We start from the raw sequence: 17,837 nt of genomic DNA, 5'->3' as shown, positions 1-17,837 counted from the left end.
GTAGATAAAGATAGAACAGTGGTGGGATTCAATTCTTTTTAATATCGGTTCTGTGGGTGTGGCTTGGTGGGCGTGGCATGGCTTGGTGGGTATGGCTTGGTGGGCGTAGCAGGGGAAGGATACTGTAAAATCTCCATTCCCTCCCCACTCTAGGGGAAGGTTACTGCAAAATCCTCATTCCCTTCTGATCAGCTGGGAGAAGGGAGAGATTAGATGAGGCCAGTCAGAGGTGGTATTTACTGGGTCTCCAAACTACTCATAATTTCCGCTACTGGTTGTCCAGTAGATCCTGCTGAATACCACCTCTGAGATAGAACATAATTTATCTTCCTACAGACAGATTTCCATCCAAGTTAGTACCTAATTTACTCCTGCAGTCAAAACAAATGGAAAAAAAAACAGTTACTAAAAACAGGGGAAATAGACTGGACCTTAAGAAAGGCTTCCTTCTGTTCCAGATGTTTGCTGATTAAAGGGATAACATGATCTATCTCAGAGGATGGTCCCAGCTTATCCCGACCTCCACACCAGTCTTCGTCTCTTCGATATTCTTGCTCCAAACTCTCCAGCACACTGCAAACCTTGGGCATAAGCCAAAATACAATTGTTTAGTTATCAAAGTTACCTTTAAAAGCAGAAACAATTTACCATGAAAAGCATGAACCTATCAGCTGACCAAAAATATAGGCCTGATTCACAGATGTTATAGGAAATTCATCATACAGGAAGTTGAGATGAGTCAGACTTTCCCCCATTTGAACCTCTACAAATATATTAGATGGCATCATCCATATCCACTATGGCCATTGATAAGGACTAATGGAACTTGTAATACTAAGCAACTGGAAAGTTGCTAGACCAGGGATGTCACTCAAGAGGTGCTTAAATCTGGCCCATGGGGCTGGCCTGTAAATATCAAAGGACCACCCCTAGTGCTTCTGCGGGCCAAAACGGGCTGCGCGGGAGGGGATACACATGCAGCCCTTGCATGGCCTGTTTTTGGCCGGCAGAGAGCTGCAGGACACCGGGGAGATAGAAAATGGGCCACTCGGAGGCCTTGCAAGGCCTTTGTGCAGTCCTTTTTTGGTCAGGAGAGTGCTGCAGGAGGTCAGGGAGGCCAGAAAAAAAGGCGTGGGCCTTGCTAGGCCTCCATGCGCCCCATTTTTGTTGGCAGGATGCTGCATCTATGTTTCGCCCTCCCCCCCTGCAACTGGTCTGCAGAGGAGAATTACTATGCTGATCTTGCCCTTGAAGAAATCCAGTTTGACACCCCTGGTCTAGACTGAGATAAACTAGGTAGGAACACAAATTATTGAAAAATGTCATATTAAGAAGACTGTGATACTGTGTATATACATACACTAACATACTTGTCCAATTATTCTGTATTGCTTATATATTTTATTATGTATTGGTAATTTTGTAACTATTAACTATGATGTTCTATGTTGAGCAATTGAACAGCACGTTTAATACATAAGTTACAAAAAATAGTGTTATTGTGTACCAAAGGTTTAAATTTTAACTATATGAAAAATGAAATGTTAAGCTCATTCCTTGGAAGTGCTTTAAATTTTTTTTGCCACATTCATCATGTTCCCAAACAGGTAACCTTTTAATTACACTAAGGTGATATAGAGAAGCCCTTTGGGCTCATTAGGGTTACCAAATATAAACTTCAGTGAACACTGTTGTTTATAGATGCCTAGAAAAACAAAGACTACAAAAATCTATGTGCAATTCATTCACTATGGCCGATCACTCTATATTACTGAATAATCAGTAGCAATGTTAGCAATTAGTCTTTATCTAATGGTCATTTCACACAGTAGTAAAAGGACTACAAACAAACTGAACACGATTGGGATTGGGAATGAAGGAGGCCTTTGTTCCTCTCACCTGCTCTGAAGTTTTATAGAAAGCAACAGAGGCATTAACCAGTTTCAGCCGATCCTCCATCTTTAGCATGAGCTGCTGCCAATGTAAGGCCACTTTTTCCGCACATTCCCGGATGGCATCAGCATCGTAATGGCCAGCCTGCAGTAACACCTCTGCCTTCTGCTGTACCTGGAGGGCACTCTGGTGTGTCTTCTGCAAGGAAGTGGCATGAAAGAGGGACTGTGTATGTGGGGAGGAAAGAGAGAGTTGTACAGAAGTGCCAAGCAAATGGTATAAAGAGGGTGAGGTGTGAGCATGAAAAGATGAGAGAATGAAACACTTTTTAGAATGAACATTCTGAAACAGTAAACATTCTGCATATTCATTCAAGGGCATCTACTGATATTACTGATCATTCTAGATTTACATCCCAATTTTGGGTAAAACAGCCCAAATGACATTTAAGTAAAAAAGGATGCTGATATTTAACCTGGTGTGTTTGCTGAACAATTCTTTAGGTTTTTTTCCCCCCTGTTTTTGCATCATTATTATTAGCCTAAGATATGTAAACCCATATTCATTTTAAAAACAGATTTTGTGTATTCTATTCTAAACACATTTTTTAACTACAACGTGATCATTTCGAACAATTGAACCTCTGTATTTGACAAGCAATTTCATAGCTTATGTAAAGCTTACACATGGAAAGAAGTCCTATCACTGCAATAATTGCTGGCGATTAAAAAAATGCTTAAAGACCATCAGTTGGTTTTATTTGCCACCCAGATAAACTGAAGGGTTTAAGAGGGAAAGATTAAAGGATTTGCAAAGAAAACACACAATATATCAGCTGGACTTTCTTCACTTTGTAGTAAGTAACATGCTGCGATATCAAACACCTGATCATTAATATTTAAACAGTTAGCCCTCTATTCTTGGCAGCATGAATAACCACATTTCATTGGGGAGGAGGGGCTCTTAGTTGGTATCAAGATTAAGCATCTCTGAAATATAGCAAGCTTTACAAACGGGAAATAAATATCTTGTTCCAAAGGCGTGCTTTACTAACCCTGCCAAGATGTACTGAATGATAAAGAAGTTCCTCAATGGATGGATAAACCTTCCCCTTCCTGTCAGGGCTTGCCAGCATGCCATTTATATTTTAAAAAGTGACTACTTATTAAAATATTGGGTAAATTGATTTCTGGAAGTATCTACAATAGTCAAATACCAAGAAAATTCTGATTCTGAATCAAGAGACAGAGTATAGTTTCCATCTTCTGTTATTCTACTTAGGCAATTTCCAAAAGTGACTCAAAAGCGATTGTGAATTTCCTATAATAAAATTAATCCCTAAGCAATCCCTAATTATCCACAACTTAATTCTTAAATCAACACTTGGGGGAAATAATATTTACAGGAAGTAAAATGTGATGCAAATCCCAGCTGTTATTCCTACAATACACACGTACGCTAACTTTATGATACAGTAACTCATCTGCTCATCTAATGTATATTGTGTATCCTCAGTGGTTAGAACTGAACAAATTAGAACTGAATTGATCCTCTTAGTTGGGCCAATCACTGTCTCCTGTCTGACCTATCTCATCTGATTATTTTGGAGATTAAAAAAAGTCTGCTATCCATAGTCCCTAAGCTTTTTGAAGGTGCAATGAGATAGATAAGAAATAAATGAATTGCAGCTGTTTCCAGAAAAGCTATTTTTTCCTCTAATACAATCTCATAAAATAACATAAATTGAACTAGTCCTCTCATTTAAATAAGCGATAGAATAAACATTGAGACTTAGATATACTGAGGATCCCCAGAAAAATAAATAGATGTGACTGCAATACAATGGAGATTAAGATCAAAAGCAATCCTTTCCTTTTATTTACCATATCTCTCTAGAGATAGATTTTTTTAGTATTAATTTCTATATGGATTACTGCAACTTTTGTTATTTGGGGAACAATATTCATGTACATTTTTATACAGAAACCACATTTGTCTTGAATGTATCAGATTACACACATCTTGAGTGGAGGATGGCAATCAGGTATTTATTTATTTATTATTTTATTTGGGGCAGGAAGGTTAGTGGGGTGTAAAGATATTACAATTTCAAAACTTTTTGTGCTTAAAACAGCAACCGCCTCGTACAGTAACTGTCTGCAGTTACAGTGGGGATGGAAAACTAACTTTGTAGCCAATCCTCACATTTATGACCTTCACAGGTCTGTAAAGCCCAGAAAAGCTGAAGTAAAATCAAAAGCACAGTTGTGGCTTCACTCAGCAATTGCTTTGCTTAACGACTTAGTTGCCGGTTCCAACTGCAGTTGCTAAAAGAGAGCTACCTCCCATACACACATACAGGTTAATTTTAGTCAATAGGAAAGTTTAATTGTTCATTGGAAGTTATTTCTTCTCCTACCCTCTGAACGCCCTTCAGATTATTTCTGAGGCCTCATCTTTGCAGTTTGCGTAAGAAAAGTCAATGGGTGCAGTAAACGTTACCTCAATGGCCAGCTGAAACTGTTCATGCTCTCTCTGGAGCTGCTCAGCTTCTGACAGGGAACTTGCATTGACCAGACTGGCATTGAGCATTGATTCTCCATTACGGATCCAGCCAAGGACCTAGCAGGAAAAAATAGACATTTTGAGATAGCATTTTTTAAAAAAAACTTCATGAAATAGCTGGGTTTGGGTGCAGCGTGGATTGTAGTGTCGCCAGCATCCAGATGTCACACTAATCTACTTTACTAAGAATTCCTGCATCTGTGTCTGGAACCACATTTTGAGGTAGATGAGGAAGGTGAGACAATATCCAGACAAATTGGAGGTGTGATGAAAATAACAAAGTCGATTTTTCTGGTTAGAGACATCTTGCTCTTCAAGATTCAGGCCTTCAGGCCTTTCTTACCCTTTGACCTTGTCCCATGAGAGATACTGTGCACCGGATGATGCATTTTAGTTCTAATTAGATTTAGTTCAGAAATTTAATTATAATTAAGTAAAAGGCATTGGTTTTGATGCAGACTAAGTATAACTAACTTACTCTGGATCTCTATGTGAGTCTATGACCATAATAAAAATTTGGTTTGATTTGATTACTCTGTATCTAATCCAATGAGACAAAATAACTTAGTGCCCTGTGTTACAAAGAAACAAAACCCATATATGAAATACTGTAAATAAAGTACAAATAGTCCTTCATAAAATATCTGTAACATGTATATTACACAATTTTTACTAAGTATATTGGATCAAAAATAAATAGAAATAAATGAGATATATGATTTACATCTAATTAAATTTAATTAACAAGTTCCACAGATTGTATGTTATCTAAAAGAGACAAAGGCACCAGACTTTGGCAATGTTATGGAGTTTGTTTCATGCAACTTTTTTTCCTGAAAAATATTTCCATTTTCCAGTTACATTTGTCTACAGCTCCTTGAAATATTTGACATGGCTATAAACAAGATACTATCAACTTTCTTTTTATTTATTGTTTTCATGTTTGTAAAATTTATTGTTTCACAAAATAAAATTCAACTGTTATTTGATACTCATCCAAAATCCATCTGTAAATGAAGGAAGAGTAGGGAAATTAATTAATAGTTATATTTAACTACCGTGTTTCCCTGAAAATAAGACAGGGTCTTATTTTCTTTTGACCCCCGAAATAAGCGCTTGGTCTTATTTTCGGGGAGGTCTTATTATTTTTGAGGTGCAGGAGGTGGTGAGCATGGTCACCTCATGGCTACTGCTGTGTTGCAATATTTTGGGGAGGGCTTATTTTCAGGGAAGGGCTTATTTTAGTGCATGCACTCAAAAGCCCGATTGGGCTTATTATCCAGGGAGGTCTTATTTTGGGGGAGACAGGGTATTATTGCTACACAGTAATGTCTAACAAAGGCTCTTAGCCATCCTCAAACAATCTTTTATTTTACATCTACATTTTTTGCCACTTCATCTCTAAGAACTCCTCCCAAAAGTATGGGGGAGGTTTCCTCTGGGATCCACAAGCAGCAAGAGTCTGCCCAAACATATTCCATCCAAGGCCTGCTCTTTCAAGCAGCAGCTACAGCCTCAGTTGAGCCAGGTGCTTAGACTTCAGAAACAACGACAAACTCCCTTTGAAATCCAACTGGGTATATAATGTCCCTGGGGCAGACCAAATAAGTCCAGCAAAATGAAATGACTCAAAGCAGCCAGTTTGGAATGGATGGATGGGCACGGCCAGATGAATGTGGCTGGGTTGGTGCAACTGGGTGCACATGGCTGGATGGTCACCGAGGCATGGGCACAAACGGATTGGTGCAGATGACTCTGCACGGATGAGTCAGTGCAGATAGCTGGGCATGGATGGGTCAGCATGGAACAACTGGATGTAGGGACAACTCAGCACTCTACCTCACCTCCCTGAACTGCTAGCAGCCAAGCACTTGTCTCCCAGAAATTGTGCTGGAGCACGGCGGATGTTGATCTGCCACCTCCCCAAAACAACTTCCCTGTCGCCCTCTTTTTCCTCCTCCTCCTCCAGCCTGACTGGAGACTGTGAAGGATGGGGAGGAACTGGCTCCTCTTCAACCCTAACAAGAGGGAGATTTTGGCCGACCTGGATCTCGAGAGCTGTCATGTTTTATATCTTCCCCAAGGGAGACAAAACCTCACCTTCTCCAAATCTTGATGTCTGCACATCAAGCCTCAATTTGAGCGGTCTACCTCAAATTCACTAAACAAACTTAAGTAACCCTTATAAGTATTTATACCCTGGAAATACTTATAAGTGTTCTAACTCTTGCAGTTATTTTGTCAATATCATAATAATTCTTTTCTTTCAATTCGTTAGCATAAAGAACTGTGAAAAATCAATCATTTATCTTGTGATATTCTAAAGTTTTGCAGTGCCTTTTCTAACTTGAAATTTACTACCTTGGCACTGAAATTTATAGAGTACATAGAGGAAAACAGAAAACTTTTTAAAATGAGAATAGCAGGAAAACAACAATTTAGAATTTCCATTGTCCTGAAGCACAAGCATATGTCAGCATTCTAGAATGCTCCACACTTCGTAGTGCATCAGCAAAAGTTCAGTAGGGTTAGCACCATGAACTGTTTGGTGGCAATCTACTTTTCCTTGACTTCTAAGAGCAAGAGTTACTTGGTAATAAATTTAGGACCATTTGTTGCCTCAACTGTTCCAAAGTGAAAGTAAAGTACACTTGGCTCTCTACTGAAAATGAATAGCAAGCCAAAATCAATACAGATTCCAATTTTACTAAATGATGTTACTTATGACTCATTCTTCAGGAAGCCAAATTTAGCCAATACCTACCACAGCATGACAGGGCCATGATATATTTAAACTCAGCTGCTTCCAAGGAAAGCTATTGCTGTAATAATTCACAAGTTAATAAGCAATTGACTTTTAAAATACAGATCTGAACAAATAAGATCTTGCCACAGACTTCCTGAAAAGTATCAGAATGAAGAAGGGTCATAAATACTTTTAAAGAAATTAATAAATCACAGGTTGTCAGCCTTCCCACATAGACCAGAAAGGAAACAGACCAGGTGAGATAATTCTACTTTATTGTAAGTCTCCATTAAGAGAATCTAGCAAGTCTGAAAGTACAAATCTTCCACTATCTCCTTTTAGAGTCTGCTAAAATAGGGAGAGATCCATTCTAAGTTTCTTTCTCTACCATTTTATGGAAGCTCCCCCTTCCTCTGCCTTTTATCTGATCATTCTAGGCATTCCCATGTACCATAATGCAGGTACTCTCTTGAACTAGGTTTAAATGTTCACTTCTAAACCAATGCTACTTACTCTGCTCTTTTGGCTATTGGTATGATACAATTAAAATTAATATTAAAATATAGTATTCATTGAGCAGCTATTACATAGATAACCTTTAAAAATGAGAAGAACATTAGAGTTAAAATATGTTCCTAAATGGACGTAAAAACAAAATTGGAACATGTAAAAAGGGACCTTTAAAATTAGTTATAAATTCAGGGAAGAAGGATGTATTTCCATAAGAACCAGATAGTAACGGAAATCATAAACATTAATTCCTTGAATATGATGTTGAACACTGGAATATTCAGTTGGTTCACATTATTCTTTTAGCAGGGATCATATATTGTTCATATCATATCCCCATATATCATAATCTAAAACAATATCAGTGGTTACTGATTTATTTTTGAGAGAATAAGTATTTCTTTCCTTTTGATTCCATCTTTATTTTTGCTTCCATTGAATTAATTTTTAAATAATGAAATGCTATGGCAGATTCTGAATCTATCTGGCAACAATGGTAGACAAAAAAGACAATTCAATCGTACAAATATTTTCAATACTGAGCCTAATTGAATATTCTGACCTCTGGATAAATGAGGGATTTGTCATAAGCTTTAAAATGTAAGAAACAAAGGATATTCTTGCAGTTTCCAACTTTCTATCTTTATGTGACAGCTTGAAACTCATTTTTAAGAGCAAGGAACTCATTTTTAGAGTCCTCACACTGTATTCCAATATTTATAGACCTTGAGGGTATAATCATGCTCTTACATTGATGAAAGTGGTTGAATAGAATTGTAAAGCAGATAGATTGCTGAGCTGCAGCAGCTAAATGTAAGTAGAGCAAATGGTAAAGCAATCAAGGTCTTTTACTTCCATATTTTGAATATATTCCAGACCAATAAACCTGATACCTCAAATTCGCCACTCTCCTGGCCTAAACAAGCAGTCAATGGAATTATATACACAACCATTTTTCTTGCTAATTTATATTTCATGTTCTTGCCTCAACATGAAATATTCATCTCACAAGATGTTTTTTTAAATGAGTAGAATTATTGTCCCAGGGGTCAACAATAATGCATGAATCAAACCTTAGATATTTTTACATCAGTGTTTCTTTGCGTTATGCTTCATGCAAATCAAATAAACTTTTTCTGTACCATGAAAAAACATTACGATTTCTTCCAGCTTCTTGCACAGACTTTTATCAGTAGTGAAATGTTCCAGACTTGTATATGTTTGAATACAAGTAGTATTAACATTTACACGAACATTCCTCCCCCACCCCCAATAAAAACACTTCCCTAAACATTTTTATCAATTCTTGGTCCAAATCAACGGCTTTGTTCAAAACAGAAAGAGAACATATTCTACTAGACCCTAAAATGAATGAACATGTGGATAATTTGGGGATTTTCCCCCCCACTCTGTCAATTTTGAATGTGCATCACTTTATTCATTTGAATACATGATACATAGGATATGAAAAACATGTCTAGTTGGATTTTTTAAGAAAATGAAACATTGAGAAAATAAAGCAGGGATGGGCAATTTTCCAAAAGGGCCACATGAGAATCTTGGACAGTTTTGAAGGGCCGCCACCATGGCCACTATCACCAATAGCACCACCTACACCCCCACCCTCCACTGCTGCCACACCTGCCCCTGTGGGCTGGGCAGGGGCCGTCGGAATGAAAGTAATACTGGTGTTGGTGTGCGAGAGGACTTTCTCTATATGAGGTGGCAGCAATCAGTGATCTTCACAGGCCCCTCCTCTTTCTGTCTATCAGCTACTTGAACTCCCTGTATTGTTGCAGATGTGAATTTTTAGAGGCTACCAGATTTTGAATGGTAGGGAAGAGGGCACTTTAACAGCTGGCTTTATCATACAAGCGAAGAAGCAGAACAATGCTGAAAACCCCTGACCTGCTTAACCTCTGCTTGCAGGTGCCGAAGCTGAAGGCACTGCTCGAGCCGTTTGTGCGTCTGATCAGCATTCAGCTCCAACTCGTGCTGTTTCTCATGAAGGAATTCCAGCAGCTCTTGCACTTGGATTGCTAGATCGATGTCCTTTTCACAGATTAGCTCAATGCCTGGAATACAATAAACGTCCTCAGATGGGGGGGAAAAATAACAAACTGCTTATTGTTCCCTTTTGGGGAGGGAAGGGGGAGCACAGAAAGGTGATGTGACCTATAATAATATCGGACTTTGGCTGAAGGTAAATTACTTTAGATTGAACCCATAACAGTTGATAGAGCATTGGAAAACATATTTTTAGCTGCTCTTAACCTTATGATTTTGTTGAAGTTAGTGTCTGCATAGGATACATGTTCATAAACCAATATTGTTCTTCCCATTTCATTCTTCCTTGGGTACAGCTATTTGAAATAACAATTTGCAACTGGAAAGAATGGTGTATTAAATCAAAGCAAAAAAGTATTTTTTCATATAGATATAAAGAATACAAACTAGAACTTAGTTCATTGTAACTATTCCATTAGTTCTTCTGAGTTAAGATGATATCATTCTTTCGCAATGGAAAGAAAAAAGTAAACAAAAACAAAAGTAAAGGACTGCATTTCACTTCAGGGTAGAACAATGGGTGGAAACTAATCAAGGAAAGAAGCAACTTAGAACTGAGGAGAAATTTCCTGACAGAACAATTAATCAGTGGAACAGCTTGCCTTCAGAAGTTGTGAATGCCCCAACACTGGAAGTCTTTAAGAAGATGTTGGATAGCCATCTGTCTGAAACGGTATAGGGTTTCCTGTCTAGGCAGGGGGTTGGACTAGAAGACCTCCAAGGTCCCTCCCAACTCTGCTATTGTATGGTATTGTATTGTATTTTTAGCAAATAGAAAGAGAAGACAATCTGATAAGCCTGGGAGCACCATAGTTAGTCATACCCTTTTCTTCTGTGCAGTTTGTTCATTGTGAAGCACTGAATTCTGAGCGAGTTGTTTTAATAATTAGATTTGAAGTGTGGAATGTTCAAGAAATGTTCTTTGTATCTCCTTACTACTTCATTTATTCATTTGAAAATGTAGCCCAGGTATCTCAGTACTTTAGTACTGCAATTCTACTTATGGGAACAATGATGTTAAACAAGAAAAGATAGAAGAAATGCAAACCCCCATGTGCTCACACAGAGTGATTCACGCCTGACCTGAATTATGGCTGTTAGAAAATCCAATGTTATACATTACTGCTATCCAAAATCAGTAATCTTTTCAGATTTGCTTGAACATCCCAAAGCAGACACTTAAAGTCATCTACTTCTTCAGATGAATTTTTATTTTAGCTATTTGACTAAACTTATAAGGACATATTGTTTGTAGACACTGTTTGCAATCAACTCCATTTGAAAAGAAGTATCCTTGCTCAATGACCAGTTTTTCAGTGACTGTTTCATCCTTAAAAAACACTGAATAAATTATAGTTAAGACTGGACCATGTGCTTATGATTATCACTGTGTCTCAGGTCACGTGATCTGGATTTGCAACCTTCCCTGCTGACTTTCCACAAATAAGTCAATAGCACTTAGCCCTTAGACTTAGATACCGCTTTACAGTGCTTTACAGCCCTCTCTAAGCAGTTTATAGAGTCAGCATATTGCCCCAACAATCTGGCTCCTCATTTTACCCACCTCGGAAGGATGGAAGGCTGAGTCAACCATGAGCCTGGTGAGATTTCAACTGCCGAACTGCAACTAGCAGTCAGCTGAAGCAGTCTGCAGTACTGCACTCTAACCACTGCGCCACCACCGCTCAAGGGGGAAGTTGGAAGTTGCAGAAATGTGAAGTCCTTGCTTAATGACGGCAAATGGGACTCCTGAAAATGCTATCACTAAGTGCTGTGTTCGCATGATTTTTAAATTTATGATTGCATTACTTAATTACTGTTTCCGGGTCCAATTAATAAAGGACTACCAATATTGCTATCATAACATTGAATTATTTAATTTTCTTAGTACTCATTAAAAAAACAAATCACATTCCAGACAGGGGAAAATCCTATGGGCATTAGCAGAATTTTGGAAATCTGACCAGTATTGTACTTAGAGGTGACAAGCAGTTTAAACTAAACATATGTGTAGATAATTAGGTAAAAAGCATGATGATGATCATGTCTCACAGGATAGATGATTGATAGATGGTAGATGAGATTGCACTGATAAAACTTTGGTTTTCGGATCAATATTATTTATCTCAAAATTCACTCTTAAAATCTATTTGGTGTAAATCACCATTATGTTTTTCCTTCTAAGATACATCTGCATGCCTTTTTTTTCATACTTCCCTTTTATGATTTCCCCCCCCCCTTTTCCCTCCCCATACCTTCCAAAACGAAGATACTGTATACTGATACTATATATAGCTACTGTATACAAGACACTATAACGTGGACAAGGATTGTTACTGGAAGAATTAAAATGGCAAAGGTGATAAAATTAAGCGGGCAGGGTTCTCTTGGGTAGAAGAGAAGGGAAAAACAAGAAAGTGTAGCAATTTTCTGATTAAAAATGATGGTAATTTTATTGAGCTCAGAGGTATAGTTTAGTACTTCAACTAAAAGTTGAAGTTTTTTATCCAATAAAAAGAAGGTATGCATTGTATGAGAGAATGCAGAAAATCAAAGCTAATAGATGTTCTTGTTCTAGTCCTCTCATAGACCAAAGCATAGAGCTTGGTATGAGATTTGGCCATCACTGAAACAAGAAAGAGATGGAAACTACTCTTCCCTTAACCAAAGGAGAGTTACTTGCAGTCCTCTACACACATAGAAAAAGATACATTTAATTAATTGATTTCATATTTGTTCAACAAGTTGTTGCAGTTCATTTGCAGTGGCTTCTTCGGTTTTATACAACAAATCAGATCTGTCCAGCTTGCCAGAAAGAAGCCTAACAATAGATTCACTGGTTATGTGCTAAAATAAATTTTAAAAGTAATATAAAAAAACAAAACTTAGTGGTGCGGTGTCTAGAGGTGGAGGTTTCGCCTCACAATCAGGAAAACTCAGAATATGAGTTTGATCCTAGATAAAGGCAAATATTTCTCTCTCTGGGCACAGTGAAAATGTATCTGCTGAATAACTCTGCATTGGCGACAAGAAGGGCATCCGGCCAGTAAACACTCAGCTCCATTCAGTTGCTGAGACTTCACCCCACAAGGGATTATGGGGTCATTAAAAGAGGATGATGATATAAAGAACAAAACTTAAACACATGTGATCTAAAAAGATCTATGCCCCATGTTTGAAAAAGAAATACTTACCAGCTGTATAAGCAATTGCAAACTATGACTGCAAGTACATCAAAGATCTGCAGTTAAGTGTATATTAAATTCTGGAAAAGTCCTGAAGACACACAGCATCCTATACAGGCTAACTATAACAAATGTATGTACCACATCTCGTATGTATGTATGTATGTATGTATGTATGTATGTATGTATGTATGTATGTATATGTACACACATATATATAGATATACATACATACATACATACATACATACATACATACATACATACATACATACGTGTGTGTGTGTGTTATCAGTTGAGCCAGGGAAATAGGTATGTATTTGTGTTACAACCCCTGGTATGCCTAAATATGGGAGGAAGGTCACTACTCCCTCTTTCTGTCCTTCGGCTCATCACAGAAGACCATGCAGGCAGAAAACCATATTTTTATTTTTAATGTTGCCTTTTTATATTTGTGTAATATACAAATATAAAAAGGCAACATTAAAAATAAAAATATGGTTTTCTGCCTGCAGGGTCTTCGGTGATGAGCCGAAGGACAGAAAGAGGGAGTAGTGACCTTCCTCCCATATTTAGGCATACCAGGGGTTGTAACACAAATACATATCTATCTATCTATCTATCTATCTATCTATCTATCTATCTATCTATCTATCATCTATCTATCTATCTATCTATCTATCTATCATCTATCTATCTATCTATCTATCTATCTATCTATCTATCTATCATCTATCTATCTATCTATCTATCATCTATCTATCTATCTATCTATCTATCTATCTATCTATCTATCATCTATCTATCTATCTATCTATCTATCTATCTATCTATCTATCTATCTATCTATCTATCTATCTATCTATAATCTGTCTCTCCAAATGGGAAGATTACTAGGACGTTCAAGATCCATTCTGCCTTATTGGAAACGAAGAAATTGTTTTGTTTAGGCAGGAATAACAAAATGATTTCACTTTTATGCATTTTTCTTTCCCATACAGCTGTATGTATGGGATATATGCAGAATGGTCATTGTCTCAATCCTGAATTTGCTTGTGTTTTAAGTATTATGGTAAATCCTTGATGAAAAAAGAACCCCTCACCATGTCGGAGCTTTTCCCTATGTCAATTGCGAGTTAAAAAGAGTTGACTAGTATGATTATTTAGACCATATAACATTTGCACAGAATTAGAGAGCCGTGGTGGCGCAGTGGTTAGAATGCAGTATTACAGCCTAATTCTGCTGATTGTCAGCAGTTTGAACCTGACTGGCTCAAGGTTGACTCAGCCTTCCATCCTTCAGAGGTGGGTAAAATGAGGACCCAGATTGTTGGGGGCATTATGCTGACTCTGTAAACTGCTTAGTGAGGGCTGTAAAGCAGTATATGAGTCTAAGTGCTATTGCTATTTCAAGCTAAATCAGATGAAAAGCAAAACAAAATCTTTAATATGAAGAGACAGCAGTAATGTGCCTTTTGTCCCACTTACAGTATTTTGTTACTGTGCTGACAGGACTATTTTTTTAAAAAAAAACTACTTTGATTGATGGCATTACAAAACATGAGTTCACGTCATTTTTCATGGTATTTTTAATACCCTGAGATTGTCTCTAGTAGATAAAACACCAAAACTTCAGATTTCAAAGAACAGGATTCAAAACAGAAAGGGCAAAATATTTGATGTGGTCCTGATTCCTTTTTAATCTTCTTTAAACTACCAGTTATACAGTCTCGGGTTTGTTTGTTTGTTGCCACTTGTCTTTTGTAGCCTCTTTATTTTTTCCTTTTACCTGGTTTTATGAATTCTGAGAGATTAAGAAAGTTTCTATCTGGATGTAAGAAAGCTTTTACTGTAGTACGGAAAAATTAAATGATTTTTGATTTAATTTCCTTTGTATTTGTTCCTGGTAGACATCTCTGGTCATACTGTAGTACATTTCTGTGCAGACAAATTTATCCCTTCCACTTACCTGAAGCTTGCACTTCCATGATGTACTGGTGCAAATCTTGTCCTTGCTGAATGACCTCAAAGGTCATATTGTTCATAGCCAGCTTCCTCTCTGTATGGCGCTGCAGACGTTGTTCAGCCAAGGTGAGATCCTCAGTGTTGAAATCATTCATTTGACGTAGTAAATCCTCATTCCAGGCATCTAATTCAGCGGTCACCTTCAAAGAAAAAAAGCAATGCAGAATAAGCAGGCAAAACCATTAAAATTAAGGTTACCAGGGGGAAAATATTTAAAATAGAGTATGCAACCACAGAAGAGAATAAACCTAATTACATTGCAGAAATTTTAAAATTACCATCGCATAAGCTACAGTGAAATTGAGAAGTGGTTTAATTATGTGTTGTTTGCAAAGAGGTTCATTACTGTAAAAACTTAGAAAATAATTTTAGACTGAAAATTATGAATGCTTAAAGGAAATCTTCAAGTTAGAGATCATTAGACATGCCCAAATTAGAACAAATTAACTACCCATGAGATTGCTTAAGCTTCCTTAAGCTTAATGTTTGTCTTTTCAAAAGCACTTGGTTTTTTAAAAAATGAAAAGAGCTGCCTTTTCAAGCATGCCAGTGTTTTTGAAATTATTTATTTACAATATTTTTATTCCTGTTTTAAATCTAAAAATCCCTACAGGGCTTAGAACATTATAAAAAGAAACATATAATCAAATATGCAATAAGAAGAACAGAGACACAGAAGCAACAAAACCACCAATAGCTATCTTATGCCTACAGCTGACATTGGGTGAATTAAATAGGTGGGTAACTGGGTAGGTTAATCTGTTTCCTAAACCATTGTTAGTTTACCAAAGTTTGTTGAACAGATGTAATTTAGTGGGGTTCATGTTGTATAGGACCACAAACCACAGAGGCAGTCCTTGACTTACAATCACAATTGAGCCCAACATTTCTGTTGCTAAGTGAGATATGTATATGGTGAATTTCCCTCCATTTTATTACCATTCTTGCCACAATTGTTATCCCTGTTGAATCTTTGCAGTCAGGTTAGCAACATAGTTGTTCCATGAATCTGACTTCCCCATTGACTCTGCTTATCAGGAGCTCACAAAAGCTCATCACCCCAGGTCAGACATTGCAACCGGTCTTAAATATGAACCAGTTGCCAAGCATTGAAATTTGGATAACGTGGCCATGGGGAGTGAAAAATGGTCATGTCACTTTTATCAGTGCCTTGTAACTTTGAACGGTCACTAAACAAATGACTGTAAGTCGAGGACTACCTGTGCTTTACAAAGCAGAATAGCTAAAATCATAGTAACCCAATCTTGCATCTCTCTACTTAAAAGTTAAATTCAATTGAATTCAATATTTTTCTACTGATATAGAAAAGTAACTTATCATATTTCACACCAGAATACTTATTCACATTAATTTGGCCTCAATAAATGCCTTCTAGAAGCAAATTGGAGGGGAACAGTCCTTCCCCACTGCAGTTCCCTAGCAGCTGGTATTCAGAACATGCTGTCTTTGATTCTGGAGGTGGTCCATTCTCAGCAGATCTAGTGCAACACCCAGATAAATTTGGATCTAATGATCTAATGGTGATAGAAGGGTTTCCTTTAATAGTCATATGAATTACTGGAATTGTGAAGCCTTCCTCAGATAATATTCCATCAGTATTCTACGTTTTCTAGCTATGATATGTTTCAGCAATATCCAAAATGAAGCAAAATGAAAACTATTTATCTTGTGATAAAGAGAGATGCCAAACATGCACTTCCATCTTTTAGACCTACAGAAATCATGATTCCAAGGACTAAAATATTTGTTTTTCTGAATATGTTAATTAACATATTTCCTTTGGAGTAAACTTCAGCCTATAGACCATCATGCCAACTAGGAGGGATCACTGCAGAGAAGGCCTGGTCTATGGAGTTCTAAAACTCTGCCCAGATTCTAATCCTAGCAAAACTGCATTGAGCTGAAAAACTGATTGTTTTGTTTGCAGATTGTGCCTTTGCATTTTTCTTGGAGCTAATAGTATTTGCCTGGGTAATATTTTCTATCCTGCATTCTGAAAGCCTGTATAAATCACCATTCTGCAATCACTTATGCTTACCGATCTAAATTGTGCCATTATTTCTGACAGAAAAATATCTACTTCCCATAGTCATATTCTATTAATAGCTTAAGTGTGCTGTAGAATATAGGGATCCTTGTTTAATTAGATAGAAAAGCTGCAAGACATTTGAAAATATTACCAATTTGTTGATTCAATACAATACAATAGCAGAGTTGGAAGGGATCTTGGAGGTCTTCTAGTCCAACCCCCTGCCTAGGCAGGAAACTCTATACCGTTTCAGACAAATGGCTATCCAACATCTTCTTAAAGGCTTCCAGTGTTGGGGCATTCCAAATTCTGGAGGCAATTTCTGTTCCACTGATTAATTGTTCTAGAGGGAGTGATCTGCCGTTTAGGAGGCAAAAATACCGGAATAGCTTCATTCCTTGGCCTCGCGTTGCAACAACTGATTCCTAACAACTCGTTTGATCAAACAAGATCTGTTCCCATTCCATGGAAGCCTCTTCCATTTTGGAATGGCCAATGCAATTCTTACCTCAATAGTGTACTGTTCAAAAATCCGGAGTTGAAGAAAGATATCCAGCTTAATTTTTCTCTCATGGAAGAGCTCTTCCATCTGCACCTGAGCTTCATCAAGCTGCTGGAGGACAGATTCAATGTGGCTGATGGAACTATTATGTGGTGTTTTATTGTTAGAGACCGCTGAATCTCTGTGGTAAAGTCAAAACAAACGGTTAAAAGCCCAGTGTAGATAAAGGCACTCTATTTTATAAATTGCTGAAAAACTGAATGGGCCTTCACCTCTTTTCAACAGCCTAACACC

The 17,837-nt window shown here is 37.4% G+C and overlaps 1 protein-coding gene across 6 annotated transcripts in view; it reads right to left on the bottom strand.

The window, feature by feature from the left end:
- Positions 1 to 17,837, bottom strand: part of KALRN (kalirin RhoGEF kinase) — a 563,540-nt gene that overhangs the window by 166,838 nt on the left and 378,865 nt on the right. For 5 of the 6 annotated variants that reach the window (XM_081965421.1, XM_081965415.1, XM_081965417.1 and 2 more), the window contains exons 13-18: positions 17,550 to 17,724; positions 14,936 to 15,131; positions 9,623 to 9,789; positions 4,396 to 4,515; positions 1,900 to 2,118; positions 432 to 581 (exon numbers count right to left, since the gene is read on the bottom strand). In XM_081965421.1, coding sequence (XP_081821547.1) covers positions 432 to 581; positions 1,900 to 2,118; positions 4,396 to 4,515; positions 9,623 to 9,789; positions 14,936 to 15,131; positions 17,550 to 17,724 — 1,027 coding nt within the window. The remainder of the gene's footprint in view (positions 1 to 431; positions 582 to 1,899; positions 2,119 to 4,395; positions 4,516 to 9,622; positions 9,790 to 14,935; positions 15,132 to 17,549; positions 17,725 to 17,837) is intronic. The other variant, XM_081965418.1, reaches the window with a different exon arrangement.

This window comes from Natrix helvetica, assembly GCF_964273705.1.
Source record: "Natrix helvetica genome assembly, chromosome: 1".
Taxonomy (NCBI): domain Eukaryota; kingdom Metazoa; phylum Chordata; class Lepidosauria; order Squamata; family Natricidae; genus Natrix; species Natrix helvetica.
The sequence above is the reverse complement of the archived record's forward strand: the minus strand, read 5'-3'. Positions and strand labels throughout refer to the sequence as shown.